Here is a 24,542-nt window from a genome sequence, read left to right as displayed (position 1 = left end):
AAATGTCAGGGTATAGGTACAGTACAGATTTGTAACTGTGTTGTATGACATCATCTGATATTGTGAAGAAAGCACTTTTTCAGAAAATAGAAAACTCCTTTTCGCTTTCTTTTTGTCATAATCTACCTCTGAACTGAAATGATATTAAGCTTTGTTTGCCCTAAGAAATGCATTTAGAAAACATGTACAAAAACTGGCATGCATTGAAAAAAAAAAATACAACACAGCACAACACAATGAAATATGCATTGAAAACATGAACTTACATGCACACTAAATCTTGTTATTATAAGAATGATAGTAATCATTGTAAATTGACAAATCTGTAGACATTCACATACTGTAACTAAAGGTTGTATCTGACTCCTCCTGTGTCTGACTGCTCCTGTGTTTGACTCCTCCTGTATCTTATTCTTCTTGTATATGACTCCTCCTGTATCTGACTCCTGCTGTCTCTGACTGCTCCTGTGTATGACTCCTGTGTCAGGCCTACGCTCTGGAGAAGAGCATGGAGATTGAGTTTCTGAGGACGGCCTGCATGTGCAAGACGGTGATCTGTTGCCGGGTAACGCCCCTCCAGAAGGCCCAGGTGGTGCAGCTGGTCAAGAAGTACAAGAAGGCCGTGACGCTGGCCATCGGGGATGGCGCCAACGACGTCAGCATGATCAGAGGTATCCCCTCCCAGGGGTCTGTGGGAAGGCTGGGAGTCAGTGGAACTCAGAGGAACTTAGTGAAACACTTAACTGAGTGGAACTCAGAGGAACTCAGTGAAACATTATTACCTGTACTAAATCGTTATAAACCACAGTCACTTTCAAGTAATAACACTGAGTTTAGAACTAAGATAAAGATACAGAGAAATGCTATACGCACTCTGCTGTTACTCTAGAATCTGTTTTTTTTATTGTGAAATTAAGGAAACCATTAAATGATTTTGGCTATAGTTAAACCTCAAGTTTGGGGGCAAAAGCATGTTACCTTGCACTTGATATTAGTATGGTCAATACCAATACAGTAAACAACACACTATTGGTTCATAATCAAGATAAACCATGGGTTCAGCATGTGTCCAGTTCATGCATTTGTGTCCTACTGCTGAGGACATGTTATAGAAAAACCTTCTGACTCCAGGCCCAGCTATAGAAATAAATTATACTGTGCATGAACTCAGCTGTGATGACAAGGAAATCGGTCTCAAGGGGTGGAAAACCCACATATTCCCTACACCGATTGGTAGGGATAGGAGGTAGAAGATGCTATTTAAAGCTGGGTCTCAACAGACCGGCAGAGATGCACTGTCTGGAATGGAATCGATGGCTTCCTCGGAGAAAGATGAGGTTATGGAATCGATGTGCAGCTGCTCTGCTGATCGGATGCGAGCAGCTGGCCGAGCGACCCCGCTAATCGCATTTAGCATTCAGGGCCGATGCTCATCTCTCCCAGAGGAGCTGCGTCGCATGGTGCAACTCGCATACATGCACAGATTATACACTCCTGTCAGGGCACATGTTGTGTAATATGCGGTATGATATAAATCTCACTGGAGGCCGTTGTTTATGATTCTTTCGCATATGAGTGATGTTTCTTCGCTGCTGTGTAATGTGACTGCTGGTGCTCATATACTCTTTCTTTTCCCTCTCTCTTTCTCGCTGCTTTTTGGTTTTGTAATGCAAACCTCTCTGTCCATCACTCTGCTGGACTGCTCGCCTGCATCTCTCTCCCTATTTCTCTCCATCTTTGTGCCGCTGCTATCTTTCCTTCCCTCCCTCTGCCTGACTGTTTCTTCTTCCTTATCCTTGTTTCCCTTCATTCTCTCCCTCCTCACCCCATCACTCACTTTTACTCTTCCCCCTGTATAACATGATTGTCGTTTCCATCTCTACTCCTCTCATCCCTCTGTTCTCTTCTCTTCACCTCCCTTCTTTCCTATCCATCTCTCCCTTCATGTCATTATATCTTTTTCTTCCCCCTCTCTCCCATCCCTCGCTCCTTTTCCCCTTCACTCACCTCTCTGCTCTTTCATTCCCCACAGCGGCTCACATCGGCGTGGGCATCAGCGGGCAGGAGGGCATGCAGGCGGTGCTGTCCAGCGACTACTCCTTCGCCCAGTTCCGCTACCTGCAGCGCCTCCTGCTGGTGCACGGGCGCTGGTCCTACCTGCGCATGTGCAAGTTCCTGCGCTACTTCTTCTACAAGAACTTCACCTTCACCTTCGTGCACTTCTGGTACGCCTTCTTCTGCGGCTTCTCCGCACAGGTGAGTGATCAAATAATGCAGCACGAGGGAAGCAAAGGTGGTGGATGTGCACTAGCACCCCCTGCTGGCCTGGCTGTTTTTCTCCTGCTGCCCAGCCTTGAGGAGGTGCTGTGTTTGTTGTGTAAGGGGACAGGTTCTCAGGACTCTCAGTCTGTTTGTAGATGAAAAGGTGAAAGAGAGAGAGAGACCCTGTTTATCCATCTTCTAAGTTAAGTAAATAAAATATCCTGGCCACACGTTTTCTTGCTATGATCCTACTCTGTCATTTGAAATCATACTAAATAAATTTTTTTTTAAATTAATTAAAAAGTTATCACAGTGTTCTTACGCTGATCTCCATTCTAAATGTTGCATTTCCTTTCTTATGCAATAAAGTGCATATTCTACAGTAGTGTTGGGGTCGGTGTGTTACTTTGTCCTGACCAGGTGGGGTTAATGGTTAAGTTCCAATGTCATCACAGTGTGTCTGTTCCTTTTTTTGACCATGTGGTGAATGAATGGTTCATTGAAATCTGGTTGTTGGGTTTCCCCTGCAGACGGTCTATGATGAATGGTTCATCACCTTGTATAACCTGGTCTACACGGCCCTCCCTGTACTCGGTATGAGTCTGTTTGACCAGGTAAGAGAGCTGGACCGAGAGAATGACATTCATCAATCAGAGACAAAACAATAAGTTATACATTAAATTCAAAGTGCTTGTCTGTTTTTGTCTGTATTTAAGTGGGTGTTAGTGTGTGTATGTGCATGTGCACTTGTATTTATTTGGATAGGTATGTTTACACTTGTGTGAATTTGTGGTAGGCGTGGTTAGTTGTGTATGTGTGTATTATGTACAGTATGTCTACATAAGTCGTGTGAATGTGAACAGTAAGTACATAGCTTTTTTCATATCACGTTTAAAGTTCTCATCCAGCTTGGTTCTCATTCAGTCACTTTCATACTGTAACTGAAGAACTAATAAAGTTCATTCAAAACCCCAAACGATATAACCGCAATAAAGCATCGGTTAATTGAAAGTAGAATCAGTTTTTGTTTATCCTAGGAATTAGCTTATAGGTTTATGCAGGGCACCATTGACATTCACGTGTGTAACACGCGCGTCTTTCCCTCAGGACGTGAACGACCGCTGGAGCTTCCAGTACCCACAGCTGTACGCCCCGGGCCAGCTCAACCTGTACTTCAGCAAGACGGCGTTCGTGCGCTGCGCCCTGCACAGCGGCTACAGCTCGCTGGTGCTCTTCTTCATCCCCTACGCCGCCATGTACGACACGGTGCGCTACGACGGCAAGGACATCGCCGACTACCAGTCCTTCGCCATCCTGGCGCAGACCTGCCTGCTCATCGCCGTCTGCATACAGGTTCAGTCCGTCTGTCCGTCCGTCCGTCCGTCCGGCTCCTCTGTCAGTGTTCTGAAAGAGGCCCAGAGAAGAACGGCCGTTAGTGTTTCACATATTGCTTCCCACAAAACACATTTATGAGGTGTCTTATGGGAAGACCGAACTCACACCCAGTAAAACATTCAAAGTTTATAAGAGTTCATTGGGGATCCCATGGACTATATCTGAGTGAAATGTACTCTATTTGTTGAATTAACGTTTCACTGCACAGTCAAACACAATGTAAACTACATTATGAAGACAATACGTCTACTTTTCTCTTGTGGGGACATCATGAGAAAGAAATCATGTATAGCATGGAAACCTGGAACATGGAAAACCATAGAGAAATTTGGGCATGAATGCTCAACCAGTGGTTAAACTTTGAGGTCCAAAATCACTTTCTCTTTATACAAAGATAAGATAGTTCTGATCTTAAAGGTTTTACATGTTTGAATATATAATATTACTCAGTTTAGAGGAAACTAACTTCACTACACAGTGCTCTGAAAAACTATTTGCCCCCTTCCTGATTTCCTCTATTGATGCATATTTGTCACACTCAATGGTGTCAGATCTTTAGAGAAAATGTAATATTAAACAAAGGGAAATGCAGTAAACACAAAATACATTTTTTCAATTATTATTTATTTAATGAAAAAAGCTGTGCTGTTTTTACCCTCCTGTTGATGAACAATTTACCACGGCAGGCATTTTAGGGAAGAGCTGTCCTGTTTATGAAGAGTTTTAAATGTCCAGTAATCTTTTCTCTTGCTGAGATGGAGATACTTTGAAATGGTAGCATGTCTGTGTGAAAGAATGACTGAATGACTGTGAAAAAACTTGTGTCTTACTCACCCCCCTCCCCCCGCTTCACCCCTTCAGCTGGGTCTGGACATGTCCTACTGGACCGCAGTGAACCAGGTCTTTGTGTGGGGTAGTCTGGCCATGTACTTTGCCGTCACCTTCACCTTTTACAGCAACGGCATGTACCTCATCTTCACCGCCTCCTTCCCCTTCATTGGTGAGACTCCATTTTGTGTCCCTCCTCGCCATTCCCCCTTGTTTCCCAGTTGACCATTTGTAGCATTGTCATGTGAGTCTCTTTTGTTGTGTAAGGCACCGTTTTTCTTCTTCGCTTAAAGCAGTTGTGACTGGAGTAGATGATACGCCGTCTTTCAGTATGAGAGTTGACTGTCTGACCGCGTGTGTGTGTGTTTGTGTGTGTGTGTGTTTACTCTCCAGGCACAGCCAGGAACACTCTGAGCCAGCCAAACGTGTGGCTGACCATCCTCCTGACGACCATCTTGTGTGTGCTGCCGGTGGTGGCCTACCGCTTCCTGCTCATCCAGCTATGGCCAACCATCAACGACAAGGTGGGTGATCCGAACCCGCAGTACCCCCCCGTCCCTCCCTGCCCCTCCCCACCCACCATCCCTGTTCCATCACCCCATCCCTACTGAAACATAAGACACAGAGAGAGGGAAGGAAGAAAACAGAACAGGGAGATAGGGAAGAATGAGAGTACATGACTCATACATTTACCAGGAAGGGCGAGAGAGGGAGGTAGAGAGATAAAGAGAGAGAGGCTGCAAAGACATTAGGACATCAGGATAGCGGACACCTGTCAGTAGGACATTTCATAAGGTAGAGATTGTTTCTGAGGCTTTGACTCCAGGGGGGTCCCGATGTTGAGCCTGCTCACAAACTTCAAAGGGAGGGTGGAATTAAGCTCTCTTTACTGTAGGCACGCAGTAATCACCCACTCACAGCTCCTGTGTGTGCGTGTATGTGTGTGTGTGAGAGAGAGAGAGAGAGAGAGAGAGTGAAGGTACAGTCTAGCAATCTGAGTTTGAGTCCTATTTCTATGGGTCAAGCTCGTCAGCCCCTGGCTCCAGGTGGATTGTGGGTATTATTAGCTCGGCTGAGGATGTTGAGAAGGTGGAGCAAGGATGGAATTAGAACAAGAAGATAAAGAGATAATAAAGCCTTTTTGGTCACCCAGACAACCTATTAGGGCAGCAGTGTACTGTAGCAGCCAGAGAACTGGTCCTAACTTACTCGCTTCCAGGTTTTAAAGACAGAAAACTACAAAAATCAATTCAAGAGAGGAACTCTGACCTGTTTGAGTGTGAGATCCCTGATCCAGTCTGTTTGAATGCAAGATCCCTGCTCCAGCCTGTTTGAGCTCCCTGATCCAGCCTGTTTGAGTGTGAGATCCCTGCTCCAGCCTGTTTGAGATCTCTGCTCCGGCCTGTTTGAGTATGAGATCCCTGTTCCAGCCTGTTTGAGTATGAGATCTCTGCTCCAGCCTGTTTGAGTCTGAGATCCCTGCTCCGGCCTGTTTGAGTGTGAGATCCCTGATCAGGTCTGTTTGAGTATGAGATCCCTGATCCATCCAATTTGAGTTTGAGATCTATATCAAGGTCTCCACTGTAACCTGTGACCTGTATGCTCCTCCCTCCTCTTCCCTTTCCCGTCCCCAGGTGATGTTGAAGGTTCGGGAGGCCAAAGCGGCTCCGCCCCCTCCCCCGCCCCGCACGCGAATCAGACGCACCAGCTCCCGGCGCTCCGCCTACGCCTTCTCTCACGCCCAGGGCTACGGCGACCTGGTGACCTCAGGGCGGTTCCTCCGGCGGCCGCCTCCCCCGCGCCGCTCGGCCGGGTTCAGCCCGACAGGCCGGGCCACGGGCCTCATCCACGCGGGGCGCTCTGGAGGGTACAGTCCCACAGCTCGGACCCAGAACTCCAGGGAGCCCGAAACCTCGCTACAGATGTACCGGGCTGTCAGGGATCCAGTGTCCTGAACTCCCATCCAGGGAACCATAGCCAGATACCGGCTCTGAACCTGTTTACATTAGGGGAACTGTGGGAGCAGACACAGCCACACACATACACACACCCACTCACACACACACAAGCAGATACATATGCACACGCACACCCACTCACACACACACACACAAACACACAGATACATATGCACTCTCTCACACACACACACACAGACTGGGAATGAATCGGTTTCATGACTTTTTTATGCATTTGGGAACAATGCTGCCATGAAACAGCAAAAACAATGAGAACCCAACTTACAGCACTGCCACTGTAAAGAAACTGACTATTAATTAAAGACCTGAGACCTACCACTGACACCAAAGTGCTTAATGCAGCCCCTCAGTTACTTTCCAACTGCACTAGAAAAGAACAATAACCCTCAAGCCTTCGCTTTATTGTGGCTGTAGTTTATTGATGTTCTATCAAACTGTCTCGATGTGGATGAAAGCATTTACCAGAAGCCTTTGCTGAAAAGGATAAGACGTGGTGCAATGGGATATGCTGCGAATCCATCATTACATCGCCATCCAAATGGAGTAAAGGCAATAGGAAGGCCCCATTTACAAAGAAAGCAGGTGTCAGACGTTGGAAATGGCCCTTCAAAAACACTGCATGCTGTCAACGAGCTCAGTTTAAAATGGTGCCTGCAAAGGGTCCTAATCTCTGCCCAGCACTGCCCCAGTATCGGTTTTTTGGTTACCTGCTTGAAAACCCCCCTGCTGCACGTTGGTCAGACTATGGCTACAGCGAAGTCCTTTAGCCTGAACACTAATGAGGATCTGATGGCGCACTCTGGAACGTTCCTGCCTGTCTTTCCTCTCCTCTCTCTGCCTTTAGTCGTGCGGGCAAACAACCTGGACGCCTGTAAAGGCCCTTTCTCTCTATGCTCCCTTTAGCATGTGTCAGGTGTGTCCACCTGCATGTGCCTCGGGGGATTAGCGAGGAATGAAGAACTACTGAGATGCTGTGTGGCGCATGGTGAACGTCCCAAACTGGCTCCAGTGTTCAGTTCTCAGCAGTTGTTGTTTAAACAAACACTTCAGGAGAGGCAGTTATGGGCATAACTGGAACAATTGCACAAAGGCTTATGTCAATATGAGGGGCATAACATTTTAAATGCCATCTGATGTTTTCAGGAATTTCTGGTTGAAGGATTTACAGTGAACTGGTTATCTCTCCCGTTTGCATGGAGATGAATGAGTAATCAGAAAGTACTATTTAATAACTCTCTGCACTCAGAATGAAGACAAACAAAACTGTGCAGAAACGACACTAAATTACTTTTCCATGTAAACACATCTCCCAGGATGCACTGGGGCCTTCCGTGGCATTCTCCATTACCTTTCCCTATGCAGCTAATGGGCCTGTCTGGCTGTGTGTCTCTTAATCCTACAATTTCCAATCACAAAAATGCTGAGACACGCCAAGGACATTTCTACGACCAACACACAGTGCAAGTCAGCTCAGTCTGAGGAACATTGTTGTTGTTATTTTTACCTGCGGTTGTTACAAGCTGCTAAATGTAAATTCACAGTCACATGGACAGGCAGGCCCAATACAACTCAGATGTTTCATGACCAGCTATTTTTTCCTCTTCTGTGACACTCAACCAGCATGTTCACCTTCATTCCCACGCTCAGAGAACATTGTGCACATGTTATTTGGGATGGGAATGGCTCACACATGACTGTGTGTTCTTTAACTGGGGTGGGGGAGTTGTGTGCAATTCCAAGTCTGTAAGTGGGAAAAAGTGTTTGTTTAAAAAAGTGTTTAGGAATTAAGGCCGTTTTTCAATGATACCAAAGATGTGATTTTTCTTACCTTTGGAAAATTTGTTCTATACTTAATTGTGTTTTTAAATGAAATCAGAGGCTCCAGTCTTTTTATGTGACTGCTTTAAGCATTTTTTCCTCTGTGAGCCATCCGTGTTAAATTCCTTAAAAAATGGAATACCTTACGATGTATTCAAAATAAGTGGATTTTCTAGAAAATATATTGAAAAATATATTTCACAGCAATACATTTTTTTTTTTAAAGATATCAATATCTGAAAGTGCCAAACATTTGTGTATTTGCCCTTATATCATGATGTGTGGAAAATGATTAATTAGAAATAGTGTGGCAATAACATTTCTGATCTGTATGATACATTTTATTTTAATTTATTGCTGTAAATTCAATTTCCACAAGGGATAACATAGAACAGCCAAAGACAACATTCCTCTAGGCGTGGTGTTCTACGCAGGTGGGGGTGACCCTATATTCCCATTTGGAAATAGTGAAAATGATGGAGAGGGTTTGAGAACACAGTGAACACGTGACTACACACTGTACATGTCAGCCAGTCTCAGCCAGGTTGTGAATAGTATCTTCTCCCTATACAGATGCACAGAACTGTAGTCAATCTCAGTCAATATTGCGATAAAAATTAATGCTTTTCAATGTCAATGTAAAGGGAACGTTTTTCCAAATATGTTCGTATGTTTGAAAAAAAAAAAAAAAAACACTGCCATTTAAGGAGCAAAATCTATATTGAAGTGACTGTTTTGCTAGTGTTGTCCAACAACATCCACTATGTCCTTGTGAACCTGCCATAAAATTCCGGTAGCAAGTTTCCAGGGTAACATTGCGTTACAGATGTCGATGAATACGGTATACACTAAAAGAAAATCATCAGAGACTGTACACAAAGTCTATAAACTAAATAAATGTTGTACTCAATAGGATATCTTCGCCCAACCATATATTTGTTTTATGTATTTCTGATTTATCTATGCAGCTACTGGAACACAGCGAATAAGAACTATTATTTGCAGTGACATTTTTGTTTTCTTTCTTTAAATCTGTAATTTTCCTACTGTCAGGACCCTATGCGTTTTTATACTGTCCATGAAAACACATCCAACCTCCTTGTTTACTGTCAGCTGCTCTATAGTATGTTAAAGTTGATTGGCCTGTGCTGTGGGACCTTCTTAGTTTACAGGTGTTAATTATGTTCTTACAAAAAAAATGTATCTCAATTTCCAGAATATAATTTCTGCATGTACCTTTACCAAAGTGCCAAATAATAAAGGATTGCTATTTTTTGTACATGAGACTTTATGGCTTGGTTTGCTCTTGGCAGGCCTACAGTATGTGATTGTTTTCCTGTGCTAAATATTACATGTACAAAACATGTATCTTGCATTATTTTATTTTAAACAGGCTGATATTCTCTGACAAATAATGTAATAGTAAATGTCGTCACAGGACGACCATATAATGAAATATTTACCAACTAACTGAGAAAACCAATTTTTGATTTCCTCAGTTAATGACTCCCGGACAACCAAGAAGCGGTCGTAAAAAAAAAAGGTAATGATGCGGCACTGTATGTGAAGAACATACATGCCATAGGCCTAAATGTTCAGAAGAATATTGAACAAGCATTTGAAGTCATGTATGAAAATAAAGTCACAGCACATCATTCCATTGGAATGAATAAATGGTGTATAAGGACACCACTTTAAAAGCTTACGGACGACTGTTTCCGACATATGTGCACCAATTCAATTCAATTCAATTCAATTCAATAAGCTTTATTGGCATGGTAAGGGTACACTTACATTGCCAAAGCATTCACTCACATGACAAATATAACAGACAGGCAATAACAATTTAACTACAATAAACAGAAAAAATATAAAATCCAGACAATCCACAGAAATAAAATTCTACATCTAGAACATAACACATACAAAGTGTCAATTAACTATAATAATGTTACTTTTCTGGTGTCAATGTTACTCCCTGTCCCTCAGTTTGTGGCAAGTGGCAATGTATTGTGCTGCCAAATCTACACATTCCCTTCTTTCTCCCAAAAGGAATGGCAGCTTCTCTGTCTCTGAGTGCATCTCAAATTGTGGGCAGATTTTTTTCATTTTTAGGAAGAACAGTGACCTTGTCTCTCTGTATTTCTCACATTTTGTGAGGAAATGAAGCTCTGTCTCCACCTCTTCAGTGTCGCAAAGTGAGCACAACCTGTCCTCTCTGGGCAGCCAGGTCTGCCGGTGTCTACCTGTCTCGATAGCCAGGTTGTGTTCACTGAGTCTATATCTTGTCAATATTTTCCTTGTTTTTGACTCTTTCACTGTGGTCAGGTAATCTGCCACAGTGTACTCTCTTTTTAGGGCCCGATAGCATTCTAATTTGCTTTGTGTTTTTGTTTGTGTGTCCCAATAGGTGATGTAATTTTCTTTATGTTTTGCTATAATTTGGTTGACTCTAATTGTTTGTATGTTGCTGTCTTGAGGCTGCTTTGTGTTAGTAGGGGTTAATGAACTAAGCTTCAAGACTAGCTGGCTGAGGGGACTTCTTCTCACCACTGCAGACTCGGCTGATATCAGGACTGGAACAGTTAACTGTGCCTTCTATCAACTGCATCTCTGCAGACCGGAGCGAGGGCCATGCGCCCCCCACCCCATTTCCCCCACCTCCGTCCGTGACGTAGAACAGCGGGTCCAGCCCATAGCGAGCAGATCGCTGCTCCGAAGGGTGCGCGCTGTCGGGTGTTGAAAACCAAGCGGCGACTACTGTAGGCGTCTTCAGAACGCCAAGGATTATTTCTGTCGCTATTATCATCAACAGCCCGGTCGGATATTACAAATATGAGAATATAAAGCACTCAAGACGGCACTCAATGTAAGTACTGCTGTTTCTCGTATATATAGGCTATTTTATTATTTAGCTCTATGTAGTAGCCAAACACTTTGCGGACCGTTGTAGAATACACTGCAAGGCTGCCTGACCAGGACCTCTCCCGTGACAAGTGCAGTAACCACGGCGTCATTATGTCATATTAAAACGATGCAAGCGCGATGTAGATGTAGTTTTACATTGGATTTGTTCTAAACAGAGGTCGTTTGATAACATGCTTATAATGCCTCCCTTCGCTTGTTTTACGCAACATCTCACCCAGCGCTAGCATAGTTAATTTCAAGGCGGAGGAAAAAAATCACGCAGTGAAAATGAAAGACTGCAAAGAAACTATATTTACATTAGTAACACGCTATACGTGGCACTCATAGCTGGCATATTATGCCAATTAATCAAATTCGACGATTCTCCGGTAATGCGGTTTTCAGAAAATGCTGCCGCGCAGTTGACACAAAGACTCCTCACAACATAGGCTATGTGACATAATGCTCAACACCACGCTTGGGTACGTTGACTAAACATCTCGAATTCTCCAACGTCGCATGTTGTCGGTGTGGTTGCTGTCCTGTTTCCTAGCAGCAATGGCGAATCATGTCGATACCGTTATATGTGATGACGTTGTTTCGTAACGGGTCGTTATAATGTGTTGCCCTTGAGCTTATCAATAATTCACACGCTGTATCATTGTATGCGATAGGATACTGAGTGGAGTCTTGGTTGTGGAGAATTCTGTATTATTAACGTTTTATCAATCAATGACCATGCTCATGTCTCTTAAATTAATGTTTCATTGGTTTTGCTATTGTTTCCCAGTTGAGCGCTCGCATGTCAAGTGATTTGGTGAATTATGAGGACGCACAGGTCACGTAGGCGTTTGTGAATTAAACAATTGCACCGGTGTTTTACGGTGATTAATACCTTATATTTTTGTATTAATGAGTATTTGTTTGAATTGTCTTTTTCCCCTCTGAACTACTGATAATTTCGAAAAACCGTAATAAATTACAATTGTGTCAGGCAGGAGACTATTATTTATCAGAGAGCTTATGTCTGTCAGGCGGGCTATATTTTAGCCTACGGTTGGAGCTTCCCGTGGGACCACGAGTTGATTGCGGTTTAACAACGGGCGCGCTGTGAAATACCTAAGGCCAATTGTTTTGAAATAAGCGATCGCCCAGAACTGTCTTCCATGCTAACGTTATGCAACCTACATTCTTCCTGCCTTCCGCTCGCCTGGGACAGTTTGGCACTGTTCGGATCAGCTACAGTAGGCTACGACGGCAACTGGCAGATGTAGGGAGACGACACCGAAGTCGCGGTACCTTTGTGTGTTGACAGTCCCGTGTCGCGTGTTACGAAAGGCGAATACTCACGGCTGTACGCCTGTCCTGTTCAACAGGGAATCCACGCAGACGAAACGCTTCTGATAATCTGTTAGATAACCAAGTACACATTAATCAGGCGCAGACAAGATTAAGACGCAGATTTTTTATAGTGGGGTGTGGTTGATTGTTGGGGTAGCCAGATCTTGAACGACGAAATACTGTACCTTTTTATTCCACCTTATATAATGTTATGTATTTAATTTTAGGATAGCTGGAGACTTTATGTGAAAGTGACAGATTACAGTAGGAAGACAATGACGTTTCTAATGTATGTGTCGAATCCGTAGGAAAGCTTCTGGAATGACTTTGACACAATGACTTTATTGGCGGATAAACTGCATTGAAAGTATAAGGGGACTAAGTTCAGATAAGTAAATTATTGCTGCTCACACTGACATCTGGACTGGATTGTATTAACGTTAAACACAGTGTCATGCTTAGGCGAGTCCCTGAAATGTTGGCGACGAAATAGCTAGCATCTGGGTCATTTAACAAAGTTCAAGTCTCTCAATCAGTGTGCTAGGTAAGCCACTTATAATTGCACACCAATCTACCCCCCACCTGTGTGAGTGTGCGCGCGAGCCAGCGTGCTGGTCTGTTATTTGTCATTATGCTTTGTCATTACGCAGTAATCAAGCAAATACGCGTTAACTATACGTTTTTAAATGTGTTAGACGTAAAAATAAAATAAAACAAACTTCAAAGCCATACATTTACATGAGAGGTCATTGTGGGTTAGCTACGAAGAACTGACCTTCGTCATCATAAGTAGAACCGTATACCGTGTTTGCACATTATGACACAGTAACCCAGTTCACCGCACCACGACGCTAGAACGATTTTATTGTGACATAACTCATCTTATAATCACGGGAAGCTCTTGGCATCAGTCCTGTTGGTGGTACATGGGCATCAATTCTAAACACTCACCTCCGATACTCAGCTCCTGTGTTCCTTTTTTCCATGCTCTCTGTTCCTTAACTACAGGGAGTTCTTGCTGGTAACATGAGTTCCCCGTGCTAAAGTTAATTAGAGAACGTCCATTGCGACAGTATTATACGTCATGGGCCATTATGAATTTTCAGTAGAAAGAATCAAATTGGAGTGTTTTGTCCTCAGTGGAAGAGAAACAGGACATCCAATATTCAGAACAGTAGATGAGTATCTGGTGAGTCTAAATAATATAGGGTATGGACCTCCTTTTCACCGTGGATTTAAACTCTGACCCGGAAGAGAAACAAAAATAGCAGTTGCTGTACATTCCATACCTCAGAAAAGTAACTAAGCCAACTGAGGAGAAATTAATCAGTTCTCCACAGACTAACTGTCCCTGTACAAAATCAAAACTTTCCTGGTTCTTTGCTTAACAGGTACAATGGGAAATTGTTACCTAAAACACACACTGAGCTGGTCACGTGCTGTATCTGAAACAGAGCTCTTTCTGTGCTCACCTTCCTGAATATCTTTAGCTTTCCAGTGGAGAATGACAGGTGATGGAAAACTTGCACAGGCTGGACGGCGATAATATAATGAGTGTCTGTTCGTTGAGATTCTTCAGCTGCATAGGTGCTGTTGTCACAGTGTTAAGAAAGATCCTGAAAAAACACAAAATGATGCACTCATGGTGCTTGTGTGCTTGAGTCAGACCACAGCCACAACACGCTTCTTCTGACAGCAGTGAGGGCCGGCTTCCTGCTCAAGGGGAAGAAGTGGTTTGGTTTTTGTGCCAGCCTTAGCCACAAATGGGGCATAGCACATGAACATGAGTCTAAGAAGCATGACAGTACAAATAAAACATGTCTGATTATTTTAAAAATAGATTTCAGTCTCTTACTACCTTACAAGCTTAATTAGACAGCTCTCAAAACATGTTTTTGTGTAACAGACAGTAAAGTTGCAGGAGGTTATCTCTGGCTTGGATTATTGTTGCTGTTTCAAATGTATCAGCAAAAGGTTGCTGGGAAAATTAGTAGGGACATGTTTTGCACCAATTTGAGAGGTGTGGTTTCACAATTTTGGCATTTCTGGCTAAATTCCTGGTTTTATCATAAGTCTTGGTTTGATAAGCCACTCATATGTTGTGTTTCTGTGGTTTTTAAAATTCAATCCCATCACTCATATGGACTGATACATTTGTCCCTACCCTGGTCAAATGCAGGTCATACCACTATTATCGCTAATATTTTTTATAATGACTGCTTTTTTCCCCTCTGGTTTCTAATGGCATACATGATTGCTCTTAATGGTGTTTCAAGCTCATGGATTAGCCTTGAGCTAAGTGCCCCTCCATCTCAGCTTTTTAAAACTGGGATGTTGTGCAGAGTATGTCAAGAGGAGCACACTGTCCCATGTCCCTGTTTTTAAATAGTAAAAGGTGGGATAAGCCAGCCCTAGAACAGAACAGGTGTCTCCCTACCCTGTTTCCAAAGGGGGTTCTGAAGTCCACAGGCCCTCTGCTACACAACCCTCTGATTTTTTCTCCATTTTGAAGCCAAGATTTTGGAGTCATCAAGAAATAGATGTTCCTATAGGTTCTGTCCCAAGGTCAAAGTTTAGCTCGACATTGTATGTAATTTACAAACCAGGAACTGGGGGGGGGGTGTCACAAATCAGGATTAATGAAAAGCGGAAGAAGTCTACATCAGGGGTGTATTTCACAAAGCAGGATTACTCAATTATCTGGATAACTGCACTGAGTAGGATCTGGAACCCTCCCAAATCGGGAACATGGGCTAAAGTAAATAGGGCTGTTCCAGATTTTATTCAGTGCAGTTATCCACATAATTGAGTAATCCTGCTTTGTGAAAAACACCCCTGATGTACACTTCTTCTGTCTTTCACATAATAATAATAATTATAATAATAATAGCATAGTTACGTGTGTCTTCTTCAGACTAAGGTATAGATGCCAGAGGGTGCTGATTTGTAGATTGGGGCATGTCTGTGGCGTCTGCACGCATGTGTTTCTGCGTGTCTGGCATACTGCAAGACGCATACATTCTCCACTGAAGTGTTCATGCAGCTGTTCCCTGATTATGGGTGCTTCTGCCGTTTAAATGCAGGCCTCAACTTTTCTGGTATTAACACACCGCAAACCAAGAGAGAGGGGTCCTTTCTGTCTGGAGTACTCTGAAAGACACACACACACACACACACACATACAGAGACACGCACACACACAAACACACACACACACGCACACGCACACACACACACATACGCACACACGCACACGCACACGCACACACATACACACGCACACACAACACACACGCACACATCCTGAATGCAAAGTGCCTATTTCGTCTGTGACTATGGTGGGCGGAGAAGGCCACAGTCCTTGGAATGCGTTCTAAGGTTTGGGTTGTTTGCGCAGCTGGCCGTTTGGTGCTGCTGCTCTGTCTGATTTACTCTGTTGAGCTAGCGGAGCCCCGCTGCTGCTCCTGTTAGGCCCCTGGGGGGGGCTCCGTGTTCTTCCCGCAGTGATTGGTAGCGCTGCCGCTGTGGCTTTGTGATTATGTAGCAGGAGGGTGCGGCGCACGGCTCTCTTTTACCGAACCTGCTGCCGTTAGGTGGAGAAAAACAGCATCTGGCGCTCACAAGGGCAATTTATGAAACACTCTCATTGTCCATATGTGCTCTTGAGGCTGGGAGAAATAAAAAAATGTGCTCATTATTATTTTGGTGTCGAGGTTCAGTTCTGCGGTTTCGGGGTCCCGGTAGTGCTTGCCCCCCTAGAATGCTGATGCAGTGTTTTCTCTCACCTGCCTTCTCTCGCTCTCTCTCTCTCTCTCTCTCTCTCTCTCTTTGTCTCACTCTTTCCCCCTCTCTCCCTCTCTCTTTCTCTCTTTCTCTCTGTCTCTGTCGCTCTCTCCCCCCTCTCTCCCTCATTCTCCCTCTGTTCCTCCCCCCTCTCGCCCTCTGTCTCTCTCTGTCTCTCTCTCCATTGCTCCCTCCATCGCTGAGTATGAAGGATGTGGACTGTGACCTACGCAGCTCTTGTCTCCCAGTACAGAGATGGATGGCCACTGAGCTCCTAACAGGCAGTTATGTTATTCCCCTCTCCGGATCTCTGTTGCTGTCAAGTCGGGAACAGTGTATACCTCAGTGCCAACTTCTGCTAAAATGACTAATTCCTCTCAGGGGAAGGAGAGCAGTAATCTATGTGCAGGTCTGCTGCAAGTGCAGGTAGCATGAATGCAGTTCAGTTTGTGCTGACAGACACGTGCAGCCCTCTGTGCGATAGAGGGATTTTTTCTTTGTTTCTTAGTGGAGCATCTTGGGAATTGGCTGAATTATTGGATCAATACTGCAGATGTTATTCTCTATCAGAAGGTCTTTGCTATTATATTACTGAACTGTGGTGTCATGGCTTGTTGCTAATGGTGATGTATGACTCAAGCTCTTCATGGTGTATGTATGCATAATGTAAGCCTGAGTAGCGTAGTGGTTAGGGAGCTGGGCTTGCAGCTGTGAAGCTGTAGGCTCGATTCCCGGGTGACACATGGCCGTTTGTATCCTGGAGCAAGATACTTAACCTGAATTGCTTCTGTAAAGTATCCAGCTGTATATGCGGATTGAGTATGAAAGACTGTAAGCTGTGCACGTTTCTCTGGATGAGAGTGTTTGCTAAATGGCTCTGTGATGTAACTGCGTGTTTTTCTTGCACTTGATTCCACACAATGACTCTTTTTAATTTTCTCTTCCTCCTTTTCTAATTGTAGCATGTTTTCACAGAAACAATGAGTCAGCAATTGAATAGCATGGATGATTTTTTAATAGCTGTGATATAGGCCTATGTAAGTGTGTCTTTGAATCGTGTTTTGACAGCATTGACGTGCGGCATGTCCTGAAGGATAACCAGAGAAAATCTTTCCTCCAGGGCTATCCTGTGTGCTATCCTGATTTTATTTTACGCATTTATTATTTGAAATGTTTATGCTTTGATATTTTTTTCTGTAGAGCTGAGGTTGGGTAAGGTTTGTGCCATCATGTAATATGTATTTTATTTGATGCATAAATAAAAATAAATTATTGAATTGATAAGGTGATGGTCTCTTTTGGTACCTGATCCTCTGTGCCATTCTTCCTCTGAGCTGGATCTGCAGGTGTTTTTATAGATCGGCGATTCATTTTTGTCCTCTGTAGAGGACATCCGTCTATGGTCTTAATGTCAAGAACCATACATTCTGCTATGCTGAAAGCTACACTACAAGGGACATTAAATAAAAATAAAATAAATAATATTTTTAAAAATATATTTCTGTTGCAACATGTTATTGTCACCCAAGACATGTGTATTATAGTAAAAAAAAAAGAAGAAAAAAAAAGAAAATGCTTAAACTTTAAAATTAAAACTGCAGTTGAGAGCCAGAAGGGCCTCAGGTAAGATCGATGCCTTGCTAATTTTTTGAAAGGTAAACAGCGAGTTAACGTGTCTCCGTCCCGTACGCGGGAAAGGGCGTGGGCAGCTTTTGGGCAGCGTCCTGCGGTTCGCTTTCCAATTAACGGCGACAGGAGAGGCAGAGAAGCTGCTGCAGCCATTTTCATTCAGCGTTAGAGCAGGACGAAGGACGACCGTGTCACACAAGCACAAAGGACTCCGTTGACGGACGACGTTCCGTCGCGTTTTTTTTTCCGTTTCGTTTTCCGGTAAGGAAACACGGGACATGTAAGAGGGTTGAGCGGTGGGTTAATAAAGGAAGAGGAAGAGACAGAATGGACGCGCAGCGGAGGAGCGCTTAGGGCTTTCAGGAGCCATCGGCCTGCCGCGCGGTTTTGTAGCGGAACCAATTACCCGGACATCTGCGGCTTCAGAAATGGATTTAGTGGCCTTTAGAGGTTGTAATGGCCTTGTGGGGGCCGGAGGTGGAGGGGCGGGAGCAGGGGGTGGAGGCGGTGCGGACTGAAAGGGGACTCAGTATGAGGCCGCTCAGAGTGCCCCCCTGACTGGACACAAAGCGTGGCATCTCTCTGAGATGGGCCGAACCACAAAAACCACAAAAACGGGCGAAGCGTTTTTCTGAATGTGTGCAGAAGGACGGCGGCCTGTTTTCTGGGGTTTATAAAAGAAAACCATTGTTTACCACAAACTACCTGGTATTTTTTCTCCTTTAGTTCTGACTAGATAGCTGAATGGTGACCAAGGACATCATCAGCTGGACACACCTAATGAAAGGTTAATCTTCATGCTTGGAGGGGAAAGATATCTGTCTGTGTTTGTGACTGGTGTTTGGGTGGCTCAGCTGATGTGAGGTAATGTGGGTGTGGGGGCTGAGTCAGGGTACTGTAATCTGCAGGGTATATTTAACTCCACAGCGCTTCCCACAACACTGTGTAATGCACTGCATTTAAAATTCATCCCACACCATTTCCTGTCATTTACCGTGAACACTTCCACACACACACACATGCGCGCACATACACTCTCTCTCTCTCTCTCACACACACACACACACTCTCTCTCTCTCTCTCTCTCTCTCTCACACACACACTCTCTCTCTCACACACACACACTCTCTCTCTCTCACACATACACACACACCGTCTCTCTATCTCTCACACACACACACACACACACTCACTCACCCAGCAGATCTGTCCTGCCCCGTGTGTCAGGTGAATATATTTGTTGTGCTGGGGGAGACTAATTATTCTAGATTTCTCCATTGCGCTAAATGTTTGCTTGAGAAACCTAAGCTGGGCTGCAGTCTTAAGAAGCGATCGCGGAGACTTCCGGTCTCATCCAGAGCTTGGGGCAGCAATGTGACGTTCATTTCATTTTATGACCTCAGTCATCTGATTGAGTGCTGCACTCCTTTTATTTAAAAATCTCCCATTTGAATATTTTGCAGCTCTTCCCAACCACTTTGGTCATTCCGAGAACATTCCGCGTTATTCCCGAGTGTTTCCCGCAAAAAGGGCGACAATGGTTCTTTCACGCCGCTGTGGGTCAGGCGGGCAGTGCGGTGACATCACCGCCTCGAGTCTTATTGTGCGCCGCCGCCGCGGATCGACATTCTCCTCACGTCTCTGTGCATTGTGCTGTTCCCCCTTCTCTCAGCCCCTGAAGAGAAAACACTGAGTCCAGGCCACAGCAATACGCTTTTATTATATCATTGGTTTTGCTGGTAAACACACATGATGGAAGTTTGGTGTCAGCACATTGTATTTAGATCAGTACTGCCCAAATCTGTTCCTGGAGGCCTAAACATGTTTGCTAAATAGGCTGTTACAAAATAAATTTTTTCCTGGTCTTATGTCATAAATATTTTATTCAAAAATTATTGATTCAATTTCCTAACTCAACAACCAGGCCTGGCTAACCCTGTTCCTGGAGATCTACTGTCTTGTAGGTTTTCATTCCAGAAAATTAGGGTTGAAATGAAAACCTACAAAATTGTAGATCTCCAGGAACAGGGTTGGAAAACATAATATCAAATGCCTTACCTTGCTTTACTGGATGTGTGTTAAATGTTTGTGGTTCTTGAGCTTGGAGAGTGATATATGTCTACCTGTTCATTATACAGATGCTTGAATAACTATAAGATGTCTCTCACTTCTTTTATTAAAGTGCTTTCTCTGGCATCATTTAGTTAGGTCTTCATTAACCACAGAGCATCACACATCACATTAAGTATTCACTATGGAGAGAAACATAGAGGGCAGGAAGCTGGAGTTTCTGTAACCAATCAAAAGCTGGGGAATAACTGAAGAGCCTGCCAGCCTTCTCTTAGTCTTTGTGAAGAGAATCATTAATGTTAGCCCTAATGAATGTCTAATCTAAGAATGTTCCTCTGACAGCACAGTGTCCCCATCATTGCACAGAAGAAATATGTATTTATGTATGATTACATTACATTACATTACATTTATTTGTCAGACGCTTTTATCCAAAGCAACAAAATAGTATCTTGCTGGAGCCTGATACATAGCTGTGGATGACCTACACCTTTTCTCCCCCAGTGAGACTAGGCCAATCATGTTCAGCCACTTCGGACTACCTGTCTTTGCCAGCCAATAACAAAGTCAACGGCAACATCTGTGGGTTTCAGAACCTTGGACAGCATTCAGGGGCTGGCTGTAGTCTACCATCTCCACAGGGTACGCTAGAATTAACATTCATCTTTCAGAGGAGTGAACACCCACACACACCGTCAATGAGAAATGAATGTCACTGATGTCCTCCCTCTCCACCTGAGCGTATGTGTGGTGAGCGTTCTGGAGCAAAATGGCTGCCATGCTCCACTCAGGTGGGAGCTACAGATTGGTGGTGGCTGACTGGGCTGAGGAGCCTTTCTCTGCATCAATGTACACATACTTATATACATGGTATTACATTACAGGCAGTTAGCAGACGCTCTTATCCGGAGCGACTTACACAACTTTTACTTAGCATTTACGTTGCATCCATTTATGCAGAAGGATACATACTGAAGCAGTGCAGGTTAAGTACCTTGCTCAAGGGTACAACGGCAGTGTCCTACCGGGGAATCAAACCTGTGACCTTTTTTTTTTTTACACACCGTCACCCAAAGAATATATATATATATACATATATATATATATATTTACAGTATATATGCACACACACAATATATATCAATACATTTAATGTGTATATCTATATATATAGCTATAGTAATATGCTGTAAAGTATGGTAATACTGGTCCACAGTTTGCTCTGGTTAGAGTGGGATGGGTGAAATTGCAGGTGTCGGTTGCTGATCCGGTCTTGCCAAGCGCAGGCTGGCTGTCGGTCACTCTGTGTAGCACTGTAGCACTGATAGCACTCATTCTGCTGCGCTGCATCTGGCTGCAGCATTGCTGGGTGGAGAAGGCTGTGATCTCATTAGCCAGAGGGACGCAGGGTTGGAAAAGGTCCACGCTTGCTTCCTGTTAATGGAGCTGTGTTCCTTTATACGCCCCAGCGTCTTTCCTGTGGGTCTTCTACCCTCATTCGGTGTTGAATTCGCACTGGGAGTGTTCTGTGTTTGTGCTGTGGACAGTACTCCTGTGACAGGGCTGCAGGTGCAAAAATAGCTTCAGGGTTTTTTTTCATGAAATTAAGTTGTCATGGCAACACATTTGGCTCACACGTTTTTATGGTAATCTTGAGCAATTCTCATTCCACTGTATAAATCCTAAAAATATTTTAACATTGTAGCGTGTCTCTGTTCAGATACTCTGTTGAGATCATTGTTTTAACAGTGCATAACTCCAGGATGAGACCGACGTGTAGTGATTTGGCCCCTTTTCCTGAAAAACAGGGCAAGGAGGGGGGTTTGCTTCCTCTGTTCCTGAGACAGACGGAGAACGTGGATCAGGGAGTCTGTGTCTGGGAACGAGACGGCTGCTTCCACCATGTTTCTGCTCCTGGAAACAAAGAGAAAGGATGGGGTGGGTGTCTCTCGTACAGCGCATGGTGACATGACCATATCCTTCCCTCCCATCCAGTCTCCTGCCAGCACCTCGCCCATACATGAGAAAGGGAGAGACAGTAATCTTGGTACGCTTTCCTTGATGCTAAGAAAAGACTAACGATACATAGAAAATAATGGGAACACAAGCAGCAGAGCCTGTCAAACACGTTTAGCCATGTCCCCTCAATGCATAGCAGTGTCCCCACAATGTGGGTGTGTATCAAGGTGTTTGTCGCATTGCGGTTCTAATAGGATACGCAACCACTGCGTGAGGGCACATGTAATTCATGTACCGGTTGTGTATCTCATTAAGAGTGTCCTACATTGTAGTTTTGCATTGTTTTCTAAGCGCATTACCAATGTGTTTTTGTACATTCTGTAGTGTGCCCTCATTGACCCCTTTAAGAGGTAGGAGTTTATATTGTGTCTTCATGTTCTAGGGCCTGAGTGCTGAGATTTAGATCAACCTTCTAACCGAATGACATAAAGAAGTAGCAACATATCTCTCGTTAGCGCTATACTTAGCGCTATACGTGCGCGTGTGTGCTATAATTAGTGCTATAAGTGCGTGTGGACCCGGGCTGCTCTGATCATAAACGCGAGCTACCACACACTTCTCAGCACGCAGCACGCTGCCATTTTATTACCGTTCCCAAGGCGTGGATAATCGCTCTCCTCGCTCGAACCGACCACGGACCGGACGGACGGCAGGCTTTCCGTCATTTGTCAAGGTAACTTTTCCGACCTGGGCCGGGCTTTGTGGTGTTGTAATTAAGGGAATGGATTCGTGAAAGGAGAGAGGCCTGCTGAGGTCATGGGTACGCCGTGTCCGGTTACCGCCGACGACGCAGATCGCTAGGAGCAGTGCGGCGTGCCGGCGCTGGTCTAGAGACAGAACTTATATTTGGTGGCTTGTTAGTCGCCATCACTGACACATTCTGTGGCAGTCTTCTAGTGCAGTCCCGTCTACCAAATTACTCGACAATTCCTCATTGAAAATTATTACCTTGGCACAGGTTGGTTTTTTATGGGTCTTTGTTGTCTTGCATAATTTAATGAATATTTGTCCTGGGAACCCAGCTGTTAGAAGTAAAGTGGAGTGGAAGAATAATTGACTGCTGGTACACGGTAAGATTTTACTCTGATATAGTTCATTAGGTTCTTATTAGACTCATATAAAGTCTGTTAAGTTTGAATAACAGCTTAACTTGAGCGTCTGTTGCTAAGTGCCTGTAATTGGAAACATTGTGGTGGGGGTTTGCTGTACTTTCCTGTGAAAGTGTTCAGGCCAGTTGCTGTCACCGTTACTGTCGCCTTGCTTGCCATGGTAACCATTGTCATGGTTATTTTTTGCTATTGTTACTGGTCTAATCGAGCGGCAGCTCCATTGTTGATTGGTTGGTTGCTTTTGTGTGCAGGAAGTCAGGAACTCTGGCTGATTTTCAGGAATTCTCAGATCTGTTTGATCATTTAAGATACTTAATCTTATAAACTGTACAAGTTTGTTTGTGCAAAATTATTATTTTTTCAATTCTAGGACAACGTACGTACGTAAATATTACATATGTGAAAGAGTCTGAAGTCTGTGTGTGGGGACAGGGTTGTTACAGTGTGTGTGTGTGTGTGTGTGTGTGTACATGTGCGTGCGCGCGTGTGTGTGCATGTGTACGTGCGTGTGTGTGTGCTTGCGTGCTTGCGTGTGTGTGTGTGTGTGTGTGTGTGCATGTGTATGCATGTGTGTGTGCGTGGGGACAGAGGCAGCATTTCTCTGACTGGAACAGTTCAGTTTCCTCCCTCATAAATACCTGTGAAAGTGTAAATTACTGTGTTGGCCTCCACTCAGTGCTACAGGCCTTTCTCCTGGCATCATTACCCTGAGCACTGCCCTGTATTGGACTTTATCTATTTCACCTTTATTTGGATAGAAAGGTCTGTGTGGTGTGGGGATGGCTGGTTTAAGCAGCCACACCTGCCCTGGGTCAAGCTAATTAGACCTGGCCAATTGGATAATTGGTGAAGAATTAGATAATTGGCCAGATTGGACCAGGAAAGGAGTGGCTGACCTGTGCGTAGTGAGGTAATCACTGCGCACAGGTTAAACTGCCATCCCCACCCACCGGCGCTTCCGTCATGACAGGTTAACATCTGCTCATTGGCTTTACATCTTGCCAAACCCTCGTGGAATAAATGTGGACTGTTTTGAACATCTTCTCCCTGTGTCTCTGTGCTGGAGGGCCCCAAAGAAAGCCACTTCGGTGGCCTGTGGCAGGCGTGTTTGCCACAGTCTGTTTGTGGGTTTCAGATGGAGATATTTAAGAAGACCTGCTGGTGAGTGAATGAGTGAGTGGGTAGGTGAGTGACTGAGTCAGTCAGTCTGTCAGTTAGTTGGTGAGTGAGTGAGTGAGCGAGTGCATAGGTGAGTGAGTGAGCAAGTGTGAACGAGTGAGGGAGTAAGTATGTGAGCGAGTGAATGAGTGTGTGTGTATGTGTGTGTGAGTGAGTGGGTAGGTGAGTGAGTGAGTGAGTGTGAATGAGTGAGGGGTGGATGAGTGGATGGGTGAGTGAGTGA

General features: G+C 44.3%; 2 protein-coding genes and 1 long non-coding RNA gene across 8 annotated transcripts in view; 2 read left to right on the top strand and 1 right to left on the bottom strand.

Annotated features, from left to right (window-relative positions):
* LOC135233158 (probable phospholipid-transporting ATPase IM) overlaps positions 1 to 9,561 on the top strand; it is a 39,449-nt gene extending 29,888 nt beyond the window's left edge. For all 3 annotated transcript variants that reach the window (XM_064296419.1, XM_064296418.1, XM_064296417.1), the window contains 7 exons: positions 488 to 671; positions 2,033 to 2,256; positions 2,793 to 2,876; positions 3,370 to 3,615; positions 4,519 to 4,657; positions 4,879 to 5,009; positions 6,120 to 9,561. In XM_064296419.1, coding sequence (XP_064152489.1) covers positions 488 to 671; positions 2,033 to 2,256; positions 2,793 to 2,876; positions 3,370 to 3,615; positions 4,519 to 4,657; positions 4,879 to 5,009; positions 6,120 to 6,440 — 1,329 coding nt within the window. In that variant the 3' untranslated portion in view covers positions 6,441 to 9,561. The remainder of the gene's footprint in view (positions 1 to 487; positions 672 to 2,032; positions 2,257 to 2,792; positions 2,877 to 3,369; positions 3,616 to 4,518; positions 4,658 to 4,878; positions 5,010 to 6,119) is intronic.
* Positions 570 to 13,769, bottom strand: LOC135233160 (uncharacterized). Its single transcript, XR_010323769.1, has 4 exons — positions 13,482 to 13,769; positions 12,489 to 12,597; positions 2,008 to 3,666; positions 570 to 689 (listed from the first exon to the last, which is right to left on the bottom strand). It is a non-coding gene; the product is annotated as an uncharacterized LOC135233160 (long non-coding RNA).
* Positions 10,944 to 24,542, top strand: part of LOC135233157 (AP-4 complex accessory subunit RUSC2-like) — a 36,546-nt gene continuing 22,947 nt past the window's right edge. The window contains exons 1-2 of one of the 4 annotated variants that reach the window (XM_064296414.1): positions 10,944 to 11,151; positions 21,821 to 21,950. The gene's annotated coding sequence lies outside the window, so the exon portion shown is untranslated. Of the gene's footprint in view, positions 11,152 to 11,175; positions 11,672 to 21,820; positions 21,951 to 24,542 lie in introns of those variants that run through there. The other 3 variants (XM_064296413.1, XM_064296416.1, XM_064296415.1) reach the window with 3 other exon arrangements.

Source organism: Anguilla rostrata, chromosome 10 (genome assembly GCF_018555375.3).
Source record: "Anguilla rostrata isolate EN2019 chromosome 10, ASM1855537v3, whole genome shotgun sequence".
Classification (NCBI taxonomy): domain Eukaryota; kingdom Metazoa; phylum Chordata; class Actinopteri; order Anguilliformes; family Anguillidae; genus Anguilla; species Anguilla rostrata.
The sequence above is the reverse complement of the archived record's forward strand: the minus strand, read 5'-3'. Positions and strand labels throughout refer to the sequence as shown.